The sequence below is a fragment of the Panicum virgatum genome, chromosome 7K (genome assembly GCF_016808335.1).
Source record: "Panicum virgatum strain AP13 chromosome 7K, P.virgatum_v5, whole genome shotgun sequence".
NCBI classification, from domain to species: domain Eukaryota; kingdom Viridiplantae; phylum Streptophyta; class Magnoliopsida; order Poales; family Poaceae; genus Panicum; species Panicum virgatum.
Window position 1 is genome coordinate 41,182,894 of NC_053142.1, and position 24,470 is coordinate 41,207,363.

General features: G+C 47.6%; 1 protein-coding gene across 7 annotated transcripts; it reads left to right on the forward strand.

Annotated features, from left to right (window-relative positions):
- The first annotated feature begins 16,055 nt into the window (after window positions 1-16,055).
- LOC120641389 (sphingoid long-chain bases kinase 1-like) lies at window positions 16,056-22,853 on the forward strand. 7 transcript variants are annotated; one of them, XM_039917484.1, is made up of 9 exons: window positions 16,056-16,316; window positions 17,923-18,439; window positions 18,529-18,885; window positions 19,552-19,645; window positions 19,747-19,784; window positions 19,863-20,009; window positions 20,183-20,282; window positions 20,936-21,894; window positions 22,469-22,853. In XM_039917484.1, the coding sequence occupies exons 2-9, from the start codon at window positions 18,044-18,046 to the stop codon at window positions 22,616-22,618; spliced, it is 2,241 nt and encodes a 746-aa protein (XP_039773418.1). In that variant the 5' UTR covers window positions 16,056-16,316; window positions 17,923-18,043; the 3' UTR covers window positions 22,619-22,853. The 7 variants fall into 7 exon arrangements, with proteins under 7 accessions (XP_039773418.1, XP_039773412.1, XP_039773413.1 ...); XM_039917478.1 differs by having other exon boundaries at window positions 16,063-16,316; window positions 19,747-20,009; XM_039917479.1 differs by having other exon boundaries at window positions 16,068-16,389; window positions 19,747-20,009.
- Window positions 22,854-24,470: the final 1,617 nt, after the last annotated feature.

Sequence of the window (24,470 nt, forward strand, 5' to 3'; positions counted from 1 at the left end):
TGAGAGAGAGAGAGACTACAAAAGGAAGGGCTGGTGGCGCATGTACTGCTGCGTTGTACGCATGTGTATCTCCATCTACCCTCCTGGCGGCCCCCGCCGATCTGTGCTGACACTCCCGCTCGCTTCTCCCTCCCAGCACGGAACGCAACGGCGGCGAGAGCACAAACCTCTCGCCAGGCCCGTATTTAGCCCCGTGCGGGCCGTGCGACCGCACAGGGCCTCCAAATTCGAAGGGCCCCTAAAATACTATGTATACATTAAGTATAATTATATAGAGAATTTAATTTAGTTGATTGTTGGCCAAATTTGTGGCAAAACGTGGCCCAAATTGCTCCTGGAAGATGAATCATCGTAGGCGTATCGCTTGCCGCTTCTTTGCACGGGTGCTGCTCGGGGTCACTCGTGTGACCTCGAGTGGACCTGTCACAGCACCCCAACCTCTTCAGAATTCCATGTTTTGGGTCTAAAGTCGGCCCAATAACCAAGCCACTATGTTTTGTTGCTAGAATAAATTTCTTTTGTTCCGTAATAATTTTTTTTCTTGCGCAAACAATAATAATTGTTGCAGCAACAATAAAAATTCTAGAATAAAAAATAGTTATTAGGCCTTGTGTGATGATTTGACTGTCAGTCACACGTATGACTTCTATTATTTGCGCTTTCACACAGTACATCGCGCTTGCCAGCTACTATTACTTGTCATTCGCGATTCTGCACTAGGCCACTAGGGCCCAGTGCATTGTTTCGCACAGGGCCTCCGGATTTGCCGGTACGGCCCTGCTCTCGCTCTGCAGACTCTCGACCGGACTACCGCTACCGGCCGGTTTACCGCACCAACTTCCCGTGCTCGAAACTGGAACGACAGAGTAGAACGGGGACTCGATCGATCGGGGTGGTTGCCTGTTACGGCGGGGGGCGGTGCCGTTTTATAGCCCTGGGCCCGGGGCCTGCGGCCATGGTGGTGCGCGTAGCCTGGATACGGGGGAATTGGTGAGCCCCGGGGGGCAAGCGGACAAAACCGGGAGGGTGTGGACTGCGCAGGCAGGCAGCTAAGCTAGCGGAATGGCCTGCGCCGCGCGCCGTCTCGGCGGCCGGCCGGCCGGGACGGACACGTACCCTCCCCCCGTGCCGAGGTGGGGCGGCCGGGCTCGGACAACTGGGCCGCGCTGACATCGCCCCCCGTTGCCGCACGCCCCCCTCGCGCCGTCACGCGTTGCATGCATGGGCACCCGCCGTACGTGGCGCGTGGCCACGTCGTCCGCCTGCGCCGCTAGCTCGTATATCTCCTGCAGCCCGACGAATTAACGCCCCGTGGTGGAGATGCTTGCGTGGGCTATACCCGCAGGATATCGCACAAAAGATTTGGCTTCGCCTTGCCGCGGCCGCCTACGCGTGTGTGCTAGCTCGTGTCTATCCCCAGCAGGCTAGCCCCTTGCCGCGCGCCATGGCTCCTGTCCGGTCAGGATAGGCAATTAAACCCCGGCCGGCATTGCGTGCATGGGCCAGTAACTGTGCCTGTGCTGCGCGCGGCTGTAAAAATCGGTGCGGGCTTGCAAGTTGCAACGGGAGATCGAGGGAGGCGGGCGGCGAGCGGCATGGGGCCCCGCCCGGCCCGGAGCGGACGGTTGCGACGACGACGATGAGGTGGACTCGCGCTCGCGCGGCGGTAGAAACGTGGTCGGCCGTGGGCTGGCCCGCGTGCATGGTGCGGGGGGTAAAGAGGTCATTTCCTCCCCCTGCTCGGCTTGTGCGCGCAAGCGCAAAGCGCGTTCTGGTATGTCCGGACAAACCACGCCTGCGCGGCCGCAAAACTTTACCCGGCGAAATCTACATTTTGTATACGTACACATGCACTTGATCTGTACGTATCCGCATTCAGGAGGCGTATGGTGTAGTCCGACCGCACTTGTGACTCGTGGTTCCGGTATACAGCACATATATACGGTAAAATACCCCCGCTGGCGGCCGGCCCACGGCAATATTAAAGTCGCCCTCCCTCTATTTTCAGGTTTATTCCGCCAGAAGCGTCTAAGTCGTAGGGTTCACATGCCAACAATTAATCTTGCTTACAAATCTGTCACGTATCAAGTTATTGGTCGTTGTATACTTTTGTATCTATCCTTCGTTCCAGTAGGATTAACGGATTGTTATGTGCAATGCATGCATGTGCCGTATACATCGACCATTCAAAAGGAGGCGCGGGATAAAATCGTACAGCCACCAGTACATGGAAGGTTAACGAATAGTATAGGTATGGTTGTTTTTTTAACTAGAGTTTGAAATTTGTTATAAGTCAAATTTCTAGTTAACTCAGAAATTTGTTATAACATGTTTATTAACCGCAGTTATAAATTTTATCACTCTAGGTACAGCGGGACAATATTAATTCTAGTTTGTTATAAGTCAAATTTTTAGAGTTTGATCGAGTGAATTAAAAAAATTACAAATATTTTCAATACCAAATAGGTATAATTAGATTGATTGTGAAATATATTTTTCATAATTTGCATTTTTATACCAGACATGTCTCATTAGATTGACCGTGAAATATATTGTTTAAATTTGTCTATTTGGTGTTAAAAAATTTCATAATGCTTATACTTTTCTATATAATAGATTTGGTCAAATTTTAAAAGAAAAAATTGGTCGGGCATATAATCAGAATTTCTTGTTTTCTAGGACGGAGGGACAAATATTATATACCCACATGAAGCTAAGAATTCATGGACTTTGCCGGATGAGGAAGTGATTAAGGAATTGGAGCTTTTATATGTGTCATCCTTTGTTTGGACACGATGATTGCAGATGATGCAACAAAAGTAAATACACTTAACTGACACCAATCTAATTGTCCCTTCTAAATTGAATTTGCAGAACTGATTTCAGATTGAAGAAATCTTTATTTCACGAGCAAATGCCATTTAGGAATGCGCGCCGAAGGTGGAAAATTTCCCTCAATTTACAATGGAATAGAATTGCTTGATATTACTGCAAAATTCATGTGACTTTTTGTCACTCCAAACCAAAACTTAATTTGGCAATCATACAGTTTTTATGGATGTGGCATGCGAATAATTTTGATTTTGTCCATGTTTATAATAATTCGTGATACAGTAAACAGTGAAGAACTTAATGTTCCAAAGAAAAAAAAGTACATAAAAATATCCGGGAAACATACCCATAGGCAGCCCACATGCATCTTGTAACATACGCATACTCGCTCAAATCAAATCACGAGAGGGTACAGGTACAGCTCGAGGAACCGATCTACACTAAAGTAACACTGCGTTTAATTTCAAGGTTGGCGTGGAGCATGCAACCGCAGCGCATTCCGGCTGTGCCAGCCAGACAAGCCATCATTAACCCCCTGATACCGCTACTGTTACCGGCAGTTCTCTAAACCTAATCATGGGCTATCTAGCTGTTGATCATTGCCCAAGCAAAGTTAAAAAAAAAAAAGGAGGCCGGGGGCCGGGGTGTATTTGCGTGCGCTGGTGGTGGAATCTGACCCTCCCTGGCGCACGACCTCCCGCACTCGGCGCTTCCGTGATTGCGCAGCGTGATCCATGTTACCGGCTCGAGATCGAGGCGGTGATGATTGGTGATGCTGATGCCCTAAGCTTGCTGATGAGCGCGGGCCGGCATGTAGATAAATGATGGCCGCCGGGCACGGATGGATCGGATAAAGCGGCAGCGGATTAAACAAAAGCGCTTTGTTGCTAACTTTAAGTAACTACCAACGAACTGATGAGCTTGCTTGGCAAACTTTATCATAATATCAAACAAACGCGCTCGCAAAATCAGAGGTGTTTACGTTTACAGTTTACACACGCATCATGGTGTTGGATCGGTTGTGATCTGGGTTTGCAGGAGCACGCCGTTCGCATGGTCCGTGCCGTAGGCAAGACGCGCAAGGCACGTCTCTGTATTTGTCGAGGCAGGCAGAAATGTGATGATCTCATCTGAAGGCTTGGTGGAGATGCACATTCCAAAGTTACTCACGCGAGTTTTACAAAACTACTACTAGTAGCAAGTAGCGAGAACGATAAGGCCATTGGATCAGGTTTTTGACATTTCAACATAGTAGGTACGCCTAGAATACAGTAATGTCTGAAGAAATTAAAACTCATGACTCACCAATGAACAATAATACAATCAGCATTGTGGGAGCCACTATACTTCTCTCTCTCTCTCTCTCTCTCCTCTCTCTCTCTCTCTCTCTCTCTCTCTTCTCTCTCCTCTCTCTCTCTCTCTCTCTCTCTCTCTCTCTCTCTCTCTCTCTCTCTCTCTCTCTCTCTCTCTCTCTCTCTCTCTCTCTCGTGAACGTAGAGGGATCCAATCCATCGATGTGAGATGCAGGTCGATCATCTAGTCGGCAGGCAGTAAGGGTAGCCCATCCCGCTCCCGCCCTATTTAACTAGGAGTATCTGCGAATCCATCCTCGTTTGTACCGGCAAAAATAGGACAGAGTTACCCTAATGATGTCAATTAAATTTAGAAATATACCAGATGCAAACCAATCTCTCAGTGCAAACTATGCAAACTTCAATATGGACCACCGGATCAACATACAAAGGGGGTGCAGGGGGAGTGCGAGGGGGATTTGCAAAAGTGTGATTACCCAATTCTCAAGAGCGGACGGTTAATTGTAAAATTACTCAATCCATTAAATTTACCATATTTAGTTAAAAAAAGCAGCACATATCCTTTTTACGAGAAGCAAGGGGTTCAGCCTATCAGAGGTAGGCCCTGACCTCCATTTCTCCTCAATCATTTCTGTTTCTGAAAGCGGCAGGCTGATGTAATTGCGCTGCCCTGTTTCAGCTATTAAATCAGAGAACAGTAATCCTATAAAACCCCTTGCCGACCAATCTGAAATACTTAATTAGATTCAATAGTATACGGTATACCACGAGTAAACGGTTAGAACGTAGCTGTCATGCCCAGCTGAAATGTTGCTGAAGGACAGGCCCAAGAAGCTCAACTTACCAGCTGTAACCCTGTAACAACGACGCAGACAATCATGGAGGACGTGATGGGTACCTGCATAGTATAATCCAAATCAAGCAGACACTGGCCTGTCCGAAACTCTTTTAAAAAAATTGCTTCAGTTCATCTGTGTTGGCGCGGCTAATCATTTTACAGGATGCCCCCAGGATAAAGTAAACTAAAGGGAGGCATGCCTCGCATGACGCTGATTATTCTCTCCCCCAAAACAATTATCACGATCCGATGATACGTGAGAGTACAACTATGCATGCCCTTTCTTGGGGGCGGCAAATTAAAGTCAAGCGTCTCCGCCGTGTGTTGGCGCGGCCTGCATTCGGTTAAGTCATTGAAATATGATGAAGGCGCTTCCTTTTTCCCGTTATCGCACGGCTCTTTTTTCTCCGCCGGCGGCGAGAATTTGGAAATGCATGCCGTCCCTCTCCTCTTCGGTACCTTTTGAGGCCGGATTATTGTGATTGTGATAGCGAAGAAGTCAACGTGGGGGGAGTCAAATCGTAGCGGCCATTTTTTTTTCTTTCTGATTTCTGCAGTTTACTGACGAGAGAAACTCTGAATCTCGCCCATACCGGTTCCAACATGTTGACACAGAATCGCGCCAACACACTCGAATGCGCTAGAACGCGCGACGATCGTCAAAACGATCAACATAGCGAGAACCCTGGGCGGACCGGTTTGACCGGTTTCACCGACCGGTCTAACCGGTGCAGGCAGGGAACTCGCGAAGACCTAGAACAGCGAGCTCGGGAGGGACCCCGTCGGAGCTCGTGATCGTAGGGTTGCTCTGAGGTCGGCAGACCACTCAGAACGTCTTCAAACGACGCCGGGACGAAGGAAGAAAGCAATCTAGGGTTGGAAAAGGTTAGGGTTTGAGAGATAAAAGTAATGCGATTTTTGTATTGATTCGATTGGGAATAACCTCAATCGGCCTTAGCCTTTATATTTATATGCCGGGGAAGACGTACCCCTTCACGAGTAGAATTACATGAGGACTCTTTACAAAAATCCTAATTCTACTCGGACTGTACAGACCAGACCGGTTTGACCGGTCGGCCCGACCGGTCGACCTCAGCGGTGTCAAATTTGACTGTCAACACAACGCCATTAATTTCTTCTGCTCCTTTGCAACCCAACTAACCCAGTAGAACCTCAACACTCAGCAGGGCTGTCAGCGCACCAGTATTGTCTGCCCCGTCGACATGATAATGGTAGTTCCGAGTACGGCATCTCCGTAGGAGTGCTTCGGCATGTCTGCATGCCGAACTGTGGAGTCACGGGTTAGGCTTCGTTTTCTTTCCCAGTTACCTGCCCTGGCACACAGCACAGAAGCCCCCAATCCAGAGTGCATCCATAAGCCGCTTGTCCGGGGACCATGGACAAAGTTTGCCGTGGAAGTTACGAGCGCCATTCCGTGCCTGCCAACAAGACGGCGTCGGCCCATCCCTCCCTCCAGTATGTGCACCTCCACGGATGCGTCGCGCCGTCTCCGATCCTCGCCGCGGGACCACTCCACCCGGGAGTCTATTCATCGCACGTGCGACTAGAAGCTATACTATCGCACACATTGGTTAGAGATATAAAAAATAGAAATTGTTCCGAAATAAAATAAAACATTCCAAAAAGATAAGTTTTGAACAAATAAAAATGGTCCAAGAAATATCTAAAGATAGAAGTTGTTCTGGAACAAATAAAAATATTTTTTTAAAAAAATATTATCTAAATATAATCAAGTGTGATAGTACGACTTCTAGTCGCATGTGCGATGAATAGACGTCACGCTCCACCCCGGCACGCTAGCTGCTGGTGGTCTTTTTCTTCTCCCCGTTCGCTTCCTTTTCTCCACCGATCGATCTCATTTTTTTATAATGCGCAGGCAGATCGCTTCGATCTGGACGCGTCTAGAAGCGAACGAAACTCGTAGCAGAGGCAGAGTGTGATTATTTAACCCTCACCAGGTTCACGTCTAATCCCTGTTGCTCTTGTGGCACTGGTGAAAAAAAGTTCAGGCGAGCGGTGGCGGTGCAGGCTTCGCGCGGTTCCAGGCACGCCGTAGCACAGCACCTGCTGGCCCAGCCAGAACCACCAAACGCAACTTGGCGCGCCCGGCCAGCTCGCTCCTCCGTCTACAAGCGCTGGCTTTTACTCGGCTCGGCGCTCATGCGGGCACATGACCCTGTTCCTTCCTCAAGCTCCCCCCGTCCATCAATGTTTACCGCCACCAGGGCTGCCGCGGCTGTGCGATGCGGTCGAAAAAGCGCTTTATCCCCCCCCCCCCCCCCCCCCCCCCGCCCGCCCGCGAAAAAGGACGGTGCCTGTCTCCGGTGCTGGATCGACGATGCACGACGGATCGACGGCGCGGGCCGCGCGCCCGCACCGCACCGGCACCGCCGCGCATGTTACCCTGTTCCCCCGCCCTGCCTAGCTCGCTAGCGAGGGCTAGCCAGGCTATAGCTCCGTCGAGATCGGCCCGCCCTTTCCGGCACCAGCGGCGTCTACCGGAGCCGGCCCCGGGGCAGGCAGTGCGGCATCGCCTTTGGCGCAAACAGAGCGCGGCGCTGTTCCACGCACCCGTGCGTGCGTGCGTGGCGCTGATCTGACCGGAGCTTGCACGTCCACATACGTGTGCCGGCCCAGCGGCCGTGCCCCTGGCCGCGCGCGCGCATGCGGGCGACCGCGTTGCCCCCCTGGCCGTGGGGGCGCGCGCGAGGGCGAGCACGGCGGGAATGGCCAGACAGCGGGAGCGCGGAATAAAGCCGCGGGGGCCCTCCCCTCCCCACATCCTCATGGGCGCCCCGTCTCCGCGCGCTGGCCTCCGTGCGGCTCTCCCCTCGCAAGTAAGCCCTAAGCTAAGCAGCTGCCTTTTCGCGGCGTCCTCTCTCGCTCCCGGGCCCGAGCCACGAACCAAACCTCCATCTCCCGCGCGCGCCCAATTCGACCGTTGGCACGCAACATCGGTGCGCATGTGGAGCTGCAAGTGCGCCGCGCCGGTGCCAGCGCCTTGCCAGCTCCTGACCCGTTCGTTCCGGGGCAAGAGTACAAGCGGCAGCCGGCGTGAACGAGCGCCTGCGGCCACGCAAGTTGCTGCGTTCGGTGCCTGCGAGAGTCATAGTTCAGGGCGAGTGCTAACATGCCAAGTGGGTGATGTACGATCGACTGCGTGCCATGTCGCCCGGCACATTCTGATCAGGTCTCTGATCGAACGCCCTACTAGATGTTACTACTACATACAGGCGATCAGTTTACTAAAGATGAAAGGCAAAAAAGAAAAAGAAAAAAAAACAGCCACACTGTCACAGCGTCAGCTAGAATGCTTCGGTGGGCGAAGCGAACTCGACGAGGAGCAACCAAGGGCAGCGCCCATGATCGAGGCCGTCCGGAGTCCGGACGCCGCTCCAGCTCACGGGGGGGCGCGCGCGCGACAGCCCGCGACACTGTCCCCATCGGCGTTAGATGCGCTGCTCACTGGCAAATCGAAGATGACAGAGCACTGGTCGATCGGATCGTGCGCGCACCCCACCGCTCCACGCCAAGAGATCGATATCCACCGATCCGGCCACTCACTCGCTCCCCCCATCCGTTCGTTTCCGTCACCCATCATTCATCTCCCGAACCTCCCCATCGGCCGCAACGGCAAGCCAGCTAGCTCGAGGAGGGCAACCGATTCCGTGACGTCAAACCGCGCACACGTTCGGCGTGTGCTCTAGCTCGCGCCCCCCGCCCGGCCCGTGAAGCGGCGGCGGCGGCGGCGTCGAGCCAGAGTTACCGACACGGGCGCACGGCCGTTCGCACGCGCCAACACGGCGACCCATCCGTGCGCCCATGCAGCACGCAACCGCACACGGGCAGGCCGTCCAGGGCGGATCGATGAGCTGGGGGACACTGTTCGCGCGAGCAGCGCCACATGCCGGCGTGCCCCCCCCCCCCCCCCCCCCCCCCCGCGCGGTCCTTTGGATAAGAGTATCTCCCAGAGTTTACTAAATTTTACTTGACAAATTTTATATTTTGTCAACTTCTAAAAAAATATACCTAGTAAAAAAAACTCATCTCTAATAATTTGACATAATTCACTTGACAACCCCAGATATAACTTACATTAGGAACCTAAGAAAGAAACAAAATTATGTTTATGCCCTTCCACCTCATAAAAACTTACATCAGGAACTCTGAGAGAGAAACAAAATTATTTTTATGACCTTCCACCTCTTCTGATACGGATGGATGCGCCGCGGATACGAGCGTGTCTATATACGCGCGCAGAGGCTTTTTTCGAATTTGGCATAAATGGCAACTTGGAATGGAGAACTCTCGGAGATGATAAGGTGGGCGGAGGAACAGGAGGAGCTAGCGCGCTGCTAGCTCCTAGCTGGGCACCCTGCGAATTAGCAGCTTAAGCAACAATCACATCCATCCGTCGTCAGAGCACAACACGGCGAATCTAGCAACAATCACAGGCCATGCCGCCCCTGTCGCGTAAAGAGAGAGGGGATCCCGTCGACCCGCCCAGGAATATGGCCATGTGCCCGCCGTCCATCCCCGGCGCGCCCGAACAATAGTATAAGGTTCCCTCCGGTACTTCCGTCACCTGTGAATCTGGTTCCCCGAGGTGTGCACGCTGTGGGCTAGGTCGCGATGCCGGTCGCGTCGTCGACCAAGCGTCGAGCGGTCCATGCACGCACTGTGATGGCGGACCGATCGGTCGCCGGTGCAGTGCGTGAGGAAGTTACACGGCACCACATCGACTGATCGACATCGCCCCCATCCCTCGCGCACGAGCAGGCGTGCCACAGCCAGGCACGGTTGGTTGGCCTCGCCAGTCGCCACAACCGTCAACCACTGGCCGCATGGAAAAGCCGGTGTGGCGCGGCCATTACTCGCCGCCGTAACCAAGCCCGGGGCGACCGGCGCGCAACCGCAACCCGCCGCGGACGGCCCGGGAGCGTGATCCCCTGTAGTAAACCGTGCGCTTATGGCCGTTACGGCGGCGCCGACAAGTTAGAACCCCGACCTTTTCCCGGGGCACGCGTCGAGCTGATGGAGTGGGGCTGGGGCGGACGGCCCGCTCGGCCGGGCCACGCCGTACGGTACCCGACGGGCCAGACGGACGACGGGGGCGGGAGGGCGGCACGCCTGCCCTCTCCGGGTCCGCAAGCGCGGCGCGCGCCGCGCCCATGGTGCCCGTGGTCTCCCGCGGCACGTGAAGCCGATCGGGATCGCGGCGGGATCCGGCAGGCGCACGCAGCTCCCCCAGCTCCGTTTTTATTGCGGTTATTTTACGTATCCATTTATGGCCGCATCGCGGTGCTCGATCATCCGTCGATCTATTGCTCCGGCCTGAATGTACGAGCGGTCGCAGTCGTCACCCCCGTCAGGCAGCCGCGGAGGCAACTGGGCACGACGCGACCTCGATCACCTGGACAGCCGCGTGCGTGGAAGCGAGGCACTAGTCTAGTACTGGCAGTGGCACAGCGAGCGCGGCATGACGAGATCCAATCGCGACGCGGGAGTGGCTCCAGATCTGACAGCCAGGATTCGCAAGCGAGCAGCGTAGCCGAACTCGACGGATTCGACACCTCGTCCACGTTCGCATCGATGGATTTGCTCGGTCGTTCGGTGGACGTTCTCTGCCGGTTGGAATGGAGCCTGTGGTCGATCGCTATCTGGCTCGCCGGCGGGGCCCTTTCCGCCCAGGGGCGTCCAGGTGAATCACGCCGTGCCCGGCGGCAACTCGGAGGGCATCTGAGCCAGGGGAGAGAGTGAATATGAAAGGCACGGCATGGCGCTGGCGCTGGCGCAGGCGCAGGCGCAGGCAGGCCGGCAGCTGCCGCGCCTGCAGCTGACTGCTGCAGATCTATGGACCAGAGATGTATTAAAAACTAGCAAGGTGTGCCGTGCAAATAACGCGGCTAGCTAGTTTCTTTATTCTACAATTTTTAATCCTTAAGTTTCATGCATACATACGCCTATATTATCGTACAACTGCTGAATCTTTCCCTGTCATATACTATCATTTACTATTGCTAAGGCATAGTCATCTTCTTTATGCTCACCATTCTCTATGGCCCTCATATATTACCATTTACTACATTATCGTGTTAATTTCTTTTCTCTATTTTCTTTTACTAATAGTTGCTCCCACTAAGTCAATGCTATTCAATTGTGCTTTTGCATCATTATTCTAGTGATTTTTTTCAGAGTTATTAACACACTCCCTAAATTGCACACTATTGATGTTTGGTTGGACCTTACCTCTTTCCAAAATTGCTTTAGTTTTGACTTCAATGATGAAATCATATTTAGATAGAGCCGAAATTGAAAGCAGCTTTTTGGTGCTAATGTTATAATTTTGATAACACTTTAGAACTTAAGGAGGAATGAGAAGCCGATGAAGCCATTTTTTTTCTCCTCTCTATTGTGAGCAGTTCATCGATTCCATTTGGCTTTGTGGGTGAGGCCATTTTATTTTTACGTGTTAAATGTAATTTTACAACAACTATTGGAGAAGCTTCCAACAGATATATGTATTTGGGGAACTTTACACAAAGCTATTTTCCCTCCTGATGTGCTTCTAGGCCATACAAAATAACTATTATTTTTCCTAATTTATAATTTTTAAATTTATCTATTTATTAGTCATATTCGATATGGACTCTTTGGTCAACTGCTAGTTTTCTTATTTTTCTAATTCCGTATTTAGTTACTTACTAATTGTATTCGGTATGGATTCTTTGGTCATGTTCTATTTTTAATTTTTTAATTCCGAATTTATTATTTATTTCGATATGAACTCTTTATATTAGTATAAGCACCGTACCAATCAATAAAATCAAGGGCATAGAATTCAACTACTAATCTTCTTTACTTTTAAATAATAAATATAGCTATTTATTAATCATGTACGACATGGCTTATTGAACATGAACTTTTAGGCTAGTCTACGCCATTATATGTTTATAAAATTTAATTGTGTATATTTTTATCCTTTTTCGTTTAATATGAGAATTTCTAGATCTTTTGGGCGAATCGTGGTGGCAAATATAACCTCGTGTTGCATTGTGGAGGAAGGCAATTTTTAACTTCACTGATAGACGTAGACTCATGCTTTACAATCCTTTCTACGATCAAAGCATCTATTGAATTGTTTGCCGAGAGTTGATTGTGGCGGCGAGTAGCATGTAGTAGGATTGTTAAGTTTTTATATCACACTGCATGTAAACTTTTTACATAGGCTCATAGCTGTATCCTATCCGTTATTGGGTTTGCTTTTGAAACGTTACTTTATTTCCAAATCTGTCATGACTTATGGAGATGTGAACTTCTAATTGTATTATGGGCCATATGGGTATGGCTTTATTTATTTGACTTTGCACACATGTTGAATTTATAGCAGCTAAAAAGAACTACTCCATGACTTGGTACATGGTGCCTCTAATATCTATTATCTTATTATTTGACCAACAAACGGAGACTCCATGTTCGCTCTCAAGGCCTAAAAATTTTCACGTTAATCGGAGAAAAATAGAAAAATAAAAATTACCACCACTGCCATGACGATAAAAATTAGCCTAAAATACCCCTATACCTAATTAAAAACCACCCACCAGTGCCATTATGAAAAATTAAATATAAAACTCCATTTAGCTATGTATTAGTTACAAATATATACTATTAATAAAAACTAAAGCTAACAACAATCAATTAAAATAAAATAAAAATAAGAATAATTATCTGCATAATATTATTAAAGCTCAACAAATCAAATTGTTATTATAGGTAGATTATAGTTGAATTGTTTTAATCAACAATAAGACATAATTTACGATAATGAACATGATGATATATGGTAAAAAAAATAGTATAATCTTTAAGTAAGGATACAACGACATGCAAATTTTTGAATTTTCAATACTAACCGCGCAAATGCGCGGGCTATATGCCTAGTTTCCCTTTGCTTGTTGTACTCTCTCTCTCTAGCTTAGATTAGAAGATTCATTATCTTTTGGGATACATACTTACGGAAAGATGGAGTCCTAGTCTGTGTATACCTGTTTACGTCTCAAAAACAATAGAGTTCAAGTCTAATTGGAAATACCAAATTTTTTATTCAATAAAGATTTATATATCATATATAAATTCTTTAGAATAATATAGACCGTTAGATCTTCATAAAATCGAACGGTGGAAATCTTTCTTTTTTTTAAATTAACATGGGAATTTCTAGACTCTCTCGGTGAACGTGGTGACTTCTTAAGATAATAGATAGATAGATGGGCCCATGACTCGGCCATGATTCCCAGCCGGGAGTGGCAGCTGAAATCCCTGGAACTGATGTACTTTGCTGCCTCTTGCCCGGAGTAATATAGTATCGCGGTACCATGATTGATCGTCCTAAATCCTAATCTAATGTCCCTCCGGTTAGTATCTGAACCGCTGCCCACTGCGACGCGTGCTTTATCGCCGGCCGGCCGCCGCCGCCGCGTGCGTTCGGCCACTGGCGCTGTGCCGGCAGCTAGGCACGCCGCCGACCGGGGGTGGATCGCATGTTCGCCGCCGTGCGCCTCGCGCGTCGCGTCGCGTCGGGAATGTTTGGCGCCGGCCGAAAGGAGGCCACCTCGCGGCGTTTTCTCGTGCGGGGGTTTACTGTAGCGATCGAGTCTACCGCGGGCCGCGGGGGAGGGCTTTCTTCTGCTGATCCGACCGAAAGGGTTGCGCCCCAGGGCCATCAAAGCCGCGCGCCCCGCTGATATCTCCGGGAATCTTTCGCTTTTCCGGCGCCGTTCGGATCGGAGCGGCGTTTCCGGCACGTACTGACGGGAGAATGCTTGGGCGCGGCGAAAACGACTCCTTGATACGTACGCAGCACCTACTGCTTGGTACGCACAGTAGTAGATAGAGCGCCCGCGCCCGTGTAGAAAGGAGCTCAAGTGGGGTGGCTTACTGCGCGTGCGGGCAAGGCTTCACGTTCACTGGCGCTGCTACAGGACAATGAGCTCTCGGGGCCTCTGATAGCGAAATGAAATGTGTCAAGGTTCAAGAACAAGAAGCAACCTGTGTTTGGTTCAGTTGCGGAGTTTATGCCATTATAGACGGTTACACCAACTATTTGGAACGAAAGAAGATACATACTACATGGTTGCTGCTTTTTTTCTGCAGTGGGAAAGAAAGGGGACGAGCTTTGTATTACTGTAAAGTCATTCGCTGAAGCTGGAAAAAAAAGAGAGAAGGGGGGCAGCAAGCTTAGATGCTTTAGGCCTTTAAACAGGCTTCTGACACAAGAAGAATCGGTTTTGGAGAGCCACGATCCACAGCTCATGAACCATGCGTGACCAGGGCCCAGAATAATTCGATCAAGATACGTGCGTGCTTTTTGAGCAAGGGAGGATTAGCTTAGCTTGCGGAAGTGGTGGTGGTGGTGGTGGTGGAGATGATGCTTTTCAGCGTCGCGGCCCAAATAGGGTGGCCCGTGCGGTGCGGCTGTCGTCTGTCGGTTTGTACCATGGGAAGGCCGGCCTTTTTTCAAAGCGAAGCCTTGCGACTTTGTGAGCCCATCCGTCGGTCTTTATCCCCACCCAAAAAAGGGGGTTACAATATTGGGCCGTATTAGCCGATTCTGAAGCCCATCACTGGGAGCAGTCGTAGCCCGTTTGCTACTCTTTTCTATTTTTCCTTTTTTTTTCTCCCCACTTAATTGTGAACCCTGCAATGCCATAAAAAAATTGTGAACCTTCAACGCCTTTAGATGGGCAAACGCTCTACCTGAAAAAAGGAAAGAAAGAAGAAATGGTGGAATGCTCATAGAGTCCCAGCTCTACCTGAAAAAAGATCATGTACTAGCAGGAGGTATCCTTTTTGTTTCGCTATCTGTTCAATGCTAAGCACACAACAACTGAGTAGACTTCCATCTCGAATTTAAATATAGGCATGCTTTAGTGTTGTGCCGCACACCAGAATGTCAAAGAACCCACCGTCCAATCACTCAATCCAACCGCTTTGATCCATCGAGCTTTGTTCAGTTGCAACCTTAGTTAGTTGGACTACTTTTATTTGGCGATAGGGCCAGGGGAGAAAGAGACAGCACTACGAAAAGTATGATATCCTCGCTTACCAACAGCCAAAGGCCCAAAGCAAATCGATATACAACTATTGTTTTATTTTATTTTATTTTGGAAAAAGAAGATGTACCACTATTGTAGTAGTATACTAGTAGTGCTTGCCTTTTACGCCGCTAACGAGGCGAGGACGAACATGTCGGTGCTGAGCAGCTGATCCCGGGAGGAGAGCGAATGAGCCATGTTGCCACGTTGGCACGAGCGCATGATCAGAGTGTCCGACTCTTCAGCTGCTCAGCAGAACTGAAAAATTGCATGCTAGCACATCCACCGCGTACTCCTACGTCAAGCTGAAAATGTTCTTCCATTCTTGCGACTGCGAGTTCTCGGCCACGATCTTCGCCGGGGCAAAAGGTCTCGCCCGCTCGCCCGATCACCGTATCAACGTGTCGTTCTCTAGCCTTCTACTAGTGGGGAAAATCAATTCGCATCTTTTTTAAAAAAAATCTATTCGCAGTTCGCACCTTTTTGTCGTGCACACCCAAGCCACGCATTTCCAAAGTCTCAGCCACCGTTTTCGCTTCGCGGTCCTCGTCAAACCTTTGCGGTGGGCGGCAGCGGCGGGCGGGGCAAGTCGGCGTCAACAGCCTACCACGCCGGCACGTCGCGGTTTAGCCCACCCAGAGCACCGCCGCGCGCCCAGAGCCCCAGACGCGAGCGCACGCAGCGTCCGCGTAAACCCCAGGACGAGGCGTACGAAACCCACAGCGGAGACGGGCAAGAAAAAGAAAAAACAGAGCAAGCGGACGTGCGCCGCCACCAGCACTGAACCCACCAGCTCTCACCGTCCCCATCTCTCTCCCTTCTCCGGGTCCGTCCTCCCCCTCCCCGTCCCACCGCACCGCACCGTCCTCCCTCCAACCCCCCAACAGCCGGGGGGCGCCGCCTCGTGTCCGGCACGCCATCCCCCCCCCCCCCCCCCCCCCCCCCCCCCCCCCCGCTCCTTTTCCTCGCTAAAACCCACCGAATCGGCGCACGCCCTGGCCTGACACCCCCTGCTCCCCTGTCGCCAGTCGCCACCGCGTCGCGCGCGGGCCGGCCCCCTTCCTCGCGCACCACAACCCCCCCGCAAGTATCTCTCCAGCTCCCGCCGCCGCCGCCGCCGGCCGCTGAGGCGGCGCTCCGGGTCCAGGAGGCGCGCCCGCCCGCCCGCCAGGCTCGATCGCCGGATCCGATCGCCCGCCGGGCGCGGGGCTCGATTCGGTACGTCCCCGCGCGAGGCTTCGATCCAGCTGGTGCTTTCCTTGCGGCGGAATCTTCGTGTTTGGTGCGGTTGGTTGGTGATGACTCTCGTCGTGTTTTCTGCTTCTGTTTCCCTCCTGCTCCTTGCTTCGAGTTTGTCTGGGACTCGGTGCTCTGCGATTAGCGACTCCGGTGAGCTGCGCGCGTGGCATTTTGAACTGTGTCGGGCGAGATCTGGCGTCCATAGTTCGCAGGTGGCTGGTGTGTGTGTGCTGCGATTGTTAGTTTTGCGCGTCCCCTGTGCCTGGATGGAGTAACAAATGGGGAACGACCTTTTGTTACGCGGGGACGCGCTGTGTCACTAGTAGTCGTGTTGATACAGTCCCAGGTATACTGTTTACCGTTAACTTATCATTTGATAGTGCGCATACTCATATGTGTTGGAAAAATGCTTCGTACTTATCATTTGATACTTTGATAGTGCGCATACTCATATGTGTTGGACAAATGCTTGGTGTTAGCATCCAAGGCCTTATGTTTTGTGGATTGAAGCTACCTTTGATATCATATGCTGTACCACTTATGTTTGATGACATGGTTTCATCTTCCTAGAACGTTTGTGTAGGCGGGATGATTCCCCTGATAATAGTTCAGCAGCATTGCTTTTTTGATGCCCCTTCTTGAATTCTTGATGTTGGTATTCAAGGACTAGGCTGCAGGTGTTCAACCTGCAAACCTTGGCCCCACAGAACAATCTATCCTTCTTCGAGTGGTGGATGGATGTCGATACTAAAGTTGATGGTCTAGTTAAAAAAGGATTGGACTCCTTATTTATTTTGGGAGCATGGACCATCTGGAAGCACCGCAACCGCTGTGTCTTCGACGGGATTACACCTAGTGTCTCTTGTGTTATTTTGGGTATCAGGGAAGAACTGCATCAGTGGTCTTTTGCCGGGGCTCGAGGAGTGTCACACCTCCTCGCCCTCGGATCTCATGTGGCATAAGTTCTAGTTCTTAGCCCTAGTTGGTCAGGCCCCGCTTTGTAGTGTTTTTGTAATAGTTTTTCGGGTTTTTTCCTTGTTTGGGTTGGTACAGGCCCTAAACTGTATCACCTGGGGTTTCCTACCCCCTCCTTCTTAATATAATGATGTGCAGCTCTCCTGCGTTTTCCGAAAAAAAAAGGACTAGGCTGCAGGGAAAAAAAGGGGATGCATCTAACCCGTAGATCAATTCCTGCCAATTTACAGTTGAAAAGCTAAGTGTAACTAGCTTGCTTGACTGTTGTGACAAGATTATACATAGATTAAGATTGATATGATACTTGGAGCAGGAATATGCATGCTGAGGTCCATTTGCATGGGAAACCATTGGGGGTGCACGCTTATATGCCAAAAGCTAGTATTGACTATTGACACGAAATTGCTCCTATAGATGTTCAAAACATTTTTTTTTGTTTGGCTGAATGTGCTTCAGCAATGCGATTGGTCAAGGAGCTCGCATTTATATTTCTACCCTTGTTTTTTTATGGGAATGAGACTCATAGCAGCTCACTTCCTCTGAAGTCTCAACAATTGCTCACTATATGCACCAAAGATTTCCTTACTATGACTGTTTCCTTCCATTGCAGTTTACTTAATTATACTGACATTCTCATATGGCTTTGGAGCCGTGATGCCTCATCCATCCCTGGAGCGGTATAGAATTCATTGCCAAGACCTATGTTCTGAAGTGCTGTCTAACAGACAGAAATGGATGGAACTGAGCTTGAAAATCTTACTTCAAGAAGCTCATCCCAGAAATCTAGCCGCCGTTCTAGTAGCAGGCGTTCTCAAAAGTCAGCTGGACAACATTCTTCGCCCAGTACTCAGGAGAAAAGAAGCAAAACGAGATCTTCAAGGCAGAAGCACTTGGCTATTGACGACAAAGATGCCAAAAAAGGAAAAAACCATGACCACAAAATTGATGAAAGGTCCAATTTTCTAGGTTACGAAGTGTATGCTGGAAAGTTAATTTTTGATAAGAAAAACAAAAGCACAAGCGATAATCAGTTATCAGCAAATGGGAAAGCTGATGCGGTTGATGCTAGACTCACAAGTAAAGCTCTGATCTGGGGCTCCTCTGTACTCCTGGAGGATGTTGTCTCTGTAAGTTCAGATGATGAGATGTTTGTATTATTAATTGGCTCTGCTGGATCACTTTGCTGATATTTTGTGCTCTGTTCATGTTTTGGCAGGTATCATATCATTCTGGAGCCAAACATTTTACAGTGCATGCATACCCAACTAAAAAGTCTTTATTTGGAAAGACACGCAGAGTTCCGAAAGACTTCTGCTTTATAGCCTCTACCTTAGACGAGGCCATTTTGTGGGTGACATGCTTTGCTGAACAAAACATATATGTTAATTTACTACCTCGCCCTGGAGCGTCTAGTATCAATCAAGACTCAGTCAACCCCCTCAGTGAGTCTTTATTTGACCAGCCACCGATTAAATGCAAACCTCCACAAAGAGTACTTGTTATATTGAACCCTCGATCTGGACATGGTAGATCAAGTAAAGTTTTCCATGAGAATGCAGAACCTATGTTTAAGGTACTTTTGATGTCTACATTAATGCAAATGTATAAACAACTGGTTATTTGAGTAGCGATGTTCTACTATTTTTCTGATAGTGTTTCTTCCTGAGACTTCATTTTGATCATTCTTTACTTACCTTCTTACTGAATGTTCTCTTCCATCTTGAAATTGCATAGCTCTGGATATACTTTTTCATGGTTTGAATGCAAACTTGTTGGATAATTTGTATGATTTCAATCTGTACATGTGTAAACTGAAAAACCATACAGATCTTCTGTTTCTTGGTGTCATTGAAAATATATGAGACCGGATCTATGAATTCTAATCTCCTCATCCTTATATGACTCTGTTAGTAAGCAACTGAAATAATGGTTGCAGCTCCGGGACTAGAGTAAAAAGTTGTGTTTGTTTCATTATGTAGTGACCATTTAGTCTCCCTCCTCTGGTATTACAGTAGCAACTTACTGTTTTAGATGAAAAAAAGCGCAGTAGCCTGTTTCAATTGCCTGTGTGGCACCATTGCCTCTTGAGAAGGAACCTAAAATGTTGTCTTTATCAACACTTATTTTCTATGCCATGTTTAATATACTAGCTTGTGTTATGCATATCGTTATGCTTTACTGATACATACTTTTGCTAACAATTTTAGCTACTACTAATTGAGTGATAAACTTGATGTAGCTTGCAGGCTTTCAGATGGAAGTAGTTAAAACTACTCATGCTGGCCATGCAAAATCTCTTATATCTACTTTTGATTTCAGCACATGCCCTAATGGTATGAACATTAAACATATAGATATGTAATTTAGCTTGTTCTAAGGTTGAGGCAACCATCTTAACTTGTCTAATGGTATCTTGAATATTTTTTTTTTGCAGGAGTTGTGTGTGTGGGTGGGGATGGAATTGTAAACGAGGTTCGACCTTGTTGTTTGTATTATAGTTGGTTAGTAATAATTATCTTATTTGCTACCTCATCATTTATAGCTCTACAGGTGCTTAATGGTCTTCTGCTTAGAAGTGATAGAACAGAAGCTGTATCGATTCCAGTTGGAATAATTCCTGCAGGCTCTGACAACTCACTCGTCTGGACTGTTTTAGGGGTTAGAGATCCTATTTCCGCATCATTATTAATTGTTAAGGTATAATTAGTTTCTTCTTTTTTTCTCAAAGACCCCATTACTATCGTTACTATAGGGTTTAATTGTGACTTACTATATGAGGAGAGTTCCAGCAGTATTATTTTCCATACTTTGATTTTGTTAAAATAAGGCTGTCACTAAATCCTGTTCTCATGAGAATTTCTTCGTAACAGGGTGGGTGTACACCTCTCGATATCTTGGCTGTCGAGTGGATTCAATCTGGGCAAATACACTTTGGCTCAACTGTTTCATACTATGGTTTTGTTAGTGATGGTAACCTCATATCTAAGTCATTATATTTATTTCATTTCAACGTTTTTAGTTCTGATTTTTCAGAGGCATGTAACTGATTTGCTGGTTAGATGCCATGCCGATTTTGAAGAATACCATGAAATTTCATGTGCCTTAAATAAATACTAGGATGGGGCTTGCACTTCACTGTGGTGATCCAGTCATCCCTTTGCAATTTAGTTTGGGAAACTATTGTGTTATCAACTACTAGAGGAAACTGGTCTCAGGGGGGAAAAAAACTACTAGAGGAAACTCTTGGGTGTAACATCATATTAAATTAGCTAAGCACGCCTGTCATGGAATATGTTGTAGGCTCTGAGCTGCATTTCTACTGATCTTATCATTCTAATTCCATATCGTAAATAATATCTGTGTTGACAACATGCAGTTGCTAATCGTGATGTGAATTAGGTTTCTTTTATTTATTGCATGATATAAAGTTTTATAAACGAATTACCTGCACATTATTACTTATATCTATTCTTATGCCTTTCCAGATGATAGTACATTCGTAATTTTTTATTTTTTAATTTCTAGAAAAAATCTTTATCTGAATTGACCGAAGCTCATTGCATCACTGAAATTGATGGATGTTGAGACGTGAGCTGAAAATTTTTCTTATCACTTTGCTGCAGTCCTGGAACTTTCTGAGAAATATCAAAAGAAACTTGGTCCTCTTCGATATTTCGTGGCTGGAGTCCTGAAATTTTTGTGTTTGCCTAGCTACTTCTATGAGTTAGAATATCTTCCTTCGTCGAAGGACATGGCCGCAAATGGAAAAGGCACAGATAAAGACAAAACAAACTTGTCCAATGTCTATGGTGATGTAATGCACAGCAGATCAAAGCGAGAAGGAATTCCACGGGCCTCTAGTTTGTCCAGTATTGATTCTATTATGACTCCAAGTCGGATGTCACTTGGGGATGTTGATACATCAGGTAGTACAGTGGCAAGCACTGAACCGTCAGACTACGTACGTGGTCTTGATCCAAAAGCAAAACGCTTGTCTCTGGGCAGAAGTAATATTGTTTCAGAACCTGAAGAAGTGCTACGTCCCCAACCACACCATGGATCATTCTGGCCAAGAACCAGGTCCAAAGCAAGGACCGAGAGAAATTCAGTTGGTGTGACATCTACTAATGACACACGGTTGTCTTGGGCAGCCTCATCAATGCACGACAAGGAAGACATTTCCTCAACAATATCAGATCCAGGACCTATTTGGGACTCTGAACCAAAGTGGGACACAGGTCCAAAATGGGACAGTGAGCTAACTTGGGAGCCTGACCACCCCATTGAACTTCCTGGACCACCAGAGGACAGGGAATTCGGACCACCAATGGAACTTGTGCCAAATTTGGATGAGAAATGGGTAATTAGGAAAGGGCATTTTCTTGGTGTCCTTGTATGCAATCACTCGTGCAAGACAGTGCAAAGTTTGAGTTCACAGGTTGTTGCACCGAAAGCAACCCATGATGACAACAGTTTGGACTTACTTTTAGTTGCCGGAAAGGGAAGATGGAAGTTGCTGAGATTTTTCATACTTCTGCAATTCGGTCGCCATCTTTCTTTGCCCTATGTGGAATATGTAAAGGTATCTTAACTTCACTCTTTGCTCAAGCTATTGTCCATTTCTCCCTATTTCTTGCCATAGTCTAGTACCTTTCTTTTGACTTTTTGAAGAAAAATATATTGCATAGAGGTAAGGCTAATCTTATGGCATTATCTACTTGGGGACTCTGAAGAACTTTAAACTAAATACATGTCATACTGTTTTGCATCAACATGAGCATGTTCTTATGCATTCTAAGAAGGCATATCTTCCTTTCTAAATGTATGTTTTCCTTACTTTTTAGAGGAAAAAATATTCTTATGATCAACATGTCCCAAATAAAACTATTGAGCCTGTTAATAAAGCTGTAAGTTGTATCTCCAGCGCTTGTTGACCTTGATTATTTGAGACCTCAAACACAGATTGGTTTGTTGTTGTTACTTATGTAGCTTCTGATGATTGCATGTTGTTAGGTCTGTTGTGTTCATTTACATGCTCTATGTCACATGAGCATTAGCTTATGAAAGCAGCTGCTGCATTTTTTTTGACACATATTCTGTTTATTTCCTAAGAAGAATGCTGATTTAATCTTAATGCTGATCTGACATTGATACAGGTGAAGTCGGTTAAGCTTAAACCTGGTCCAAACACACACAATGGCTGTGGTATAGATGGTGAGCTTTGTCGTGTCAAGGGACAGGTACTCTGCTCCCTGCTTCCAGAGCAATGCAGGCTTATTGGCCGTCAATGTAGACAATCTATTTAAGTGCTGTGTTGTTGAATTTCATCGGTTTGGGGGTCTCTTTCCACTTCTAACAACTATTGTTTATATATCGATACTTGCTGATGGGTTGAGCGTGGGTTGGTCGTGCAGATCTTGAGAGTTTGAACTGGGCAGACAATGTTGTGAGGTTTCTGTATATTCGAGTGGTTATAGGATGATATGTTGATTCTTTTTATCTATATAACTTTTTCTTATATATATATATATTATAGAGTAATGCCCTTTCCCTTGTCATGTTGGGAATTTCGGTGGTTTTGACTTTTGACTGCTGGGGCACGTGACTTCCTTTGATCAGCACAGTAACTTGCTCTCTTTGCACACAGATGATATGATTTGACTGAGTCTTAAATTCGTTTGCTAATCATTCTTGCTCTACACCTTAAATAGTAGTATTAATTAGATGATTTAATGGCGATTAGAGGTGGAATGGTTGATATTATTTCTCGACAAGTGGTGGTTGGGGAGAGTGGATGTGTGGAAAGAGGACAATGGATCCACGAGGGAATTCGTGTGAGGGGAGGGGGTTTGAGATAAGAACATATCAGGTGCAAACCTTGCATCTGATATGTTCCCTTGAGATAATAAGATTAAGAACTCCAGTTATTTTTTGTTTTGGGATGTTGTCGTTTTCCCCTCTAGTATTTTTGTTAGAGGCTTTCAGGAAGGTGGAGAAGGCGTACGCGAACCGTCATCAGCACAAATGAGTTCTCGGAGATTATCTAAATTTTCCTGCAAAATTCAAAATCGCATGGTCTTCGGACAGCATGTGTTTGGTTTGGTCTCGACCGAGTATGTTTGGTCAGAGGAATTTGCACGGATGGACGCCAATTTCATTCACACTATTAATAACAGTAACTCAATTTTTTTTATTTCATTTATGCCTCGTTTTCTTCCTCACGTCGAGTGGGCCTCGCCCCGCCACCTCGGCCCCGCGGCGGTTTTTTCTTTTTTATATTTAAAAAAATTAAAATTTCAAAAATATATGTCCGTTTTGGAAAATTTCAAAAATATACCCCGGTCGCCCTATGGGGGGCGACAGGGCTCAAATGTAATTTTTTTCTTCTTCAAATTTGCAACAAAGTCCCTGGAGAAAAAAAAAAGAGGGGGCCTGTCGCCCCCCCCACGGGCGACAGGACCCTGTCGCCCACCCCAGGGGCGACCGACCAGGGGCAACCGACCAGTGGGCCCAGCCTACAGGCGCCAGGGGGCCGGTCGCCCCTCCCGCGGGCGACTGGGGGGGCTATCGCCCCCCCCCCCCCGAGGGCGACCGGGTCAGCCCTCTCCGTATAAGGCCTCCCCCCTCATTCTCTCCTCATTTGACCTCAAAAAATCCACCAAAAATCCAGAAAAAAGGGAGGGGTAAGGAGAAGGGAAGCGGCGAAGCTCTGCCGAATTCCGCACTTGTGATCTACCGGTAACTTCCGTATAAATTCGTTGATATTGTATAACAATTTAATTTAATTAGTGGATTAGCTGAATTAGATTTGGTGATTTAGAACACTGGTTTAGTATTACAATTTGAGTACTATTACAGACCTTTTCAAATAAAATAATTATACATTAGAATAGAATTATGACAGTACATTTTTGATATTGCAGTATAAGACAATAGAATTATGACAGTACTTATATTTTCACGCATCGATTTGGTATACGATATGTGCATTGCTTAAATCATTGTTTTTTTATTTGGCGCACCACACAATAGCGCCAATGTCTTCGTCAGAATCAATCTACATTCCGTGGAGCAAGTGTAAAGCCACCGTACCCGAAGGAATTGATGTGCCAATGTGCTTCTGCGGTTCGTTATGCAAGTTCATGCAATCTGAGGTTT

Excerpts from the sequence above, each read along its gene's own strand:
- LOC120641389 (XM_039917478.1), top strand. The coding sequence starts at position 18,044 with ATGGATGGAACTGAGCTTGAAAATCTTACTTCAAGAAGCTCATCCCAG. Across the intron at positions 20,010-20,182 it reads CATCATTATTAATTGTTAAG|GGTGGGTGTACACCTCTCGA; the intron begins GTATAATTAGTT and ends TCTTCGTAACAG. Across the intron at positions 21,895-22,468 it reads CCTATGTGGAATATGTAAAG|GTGAAGTCGGTTAAGCTTAA; the intron begins GTATCTTAACTT and ends ACATTGATACAG.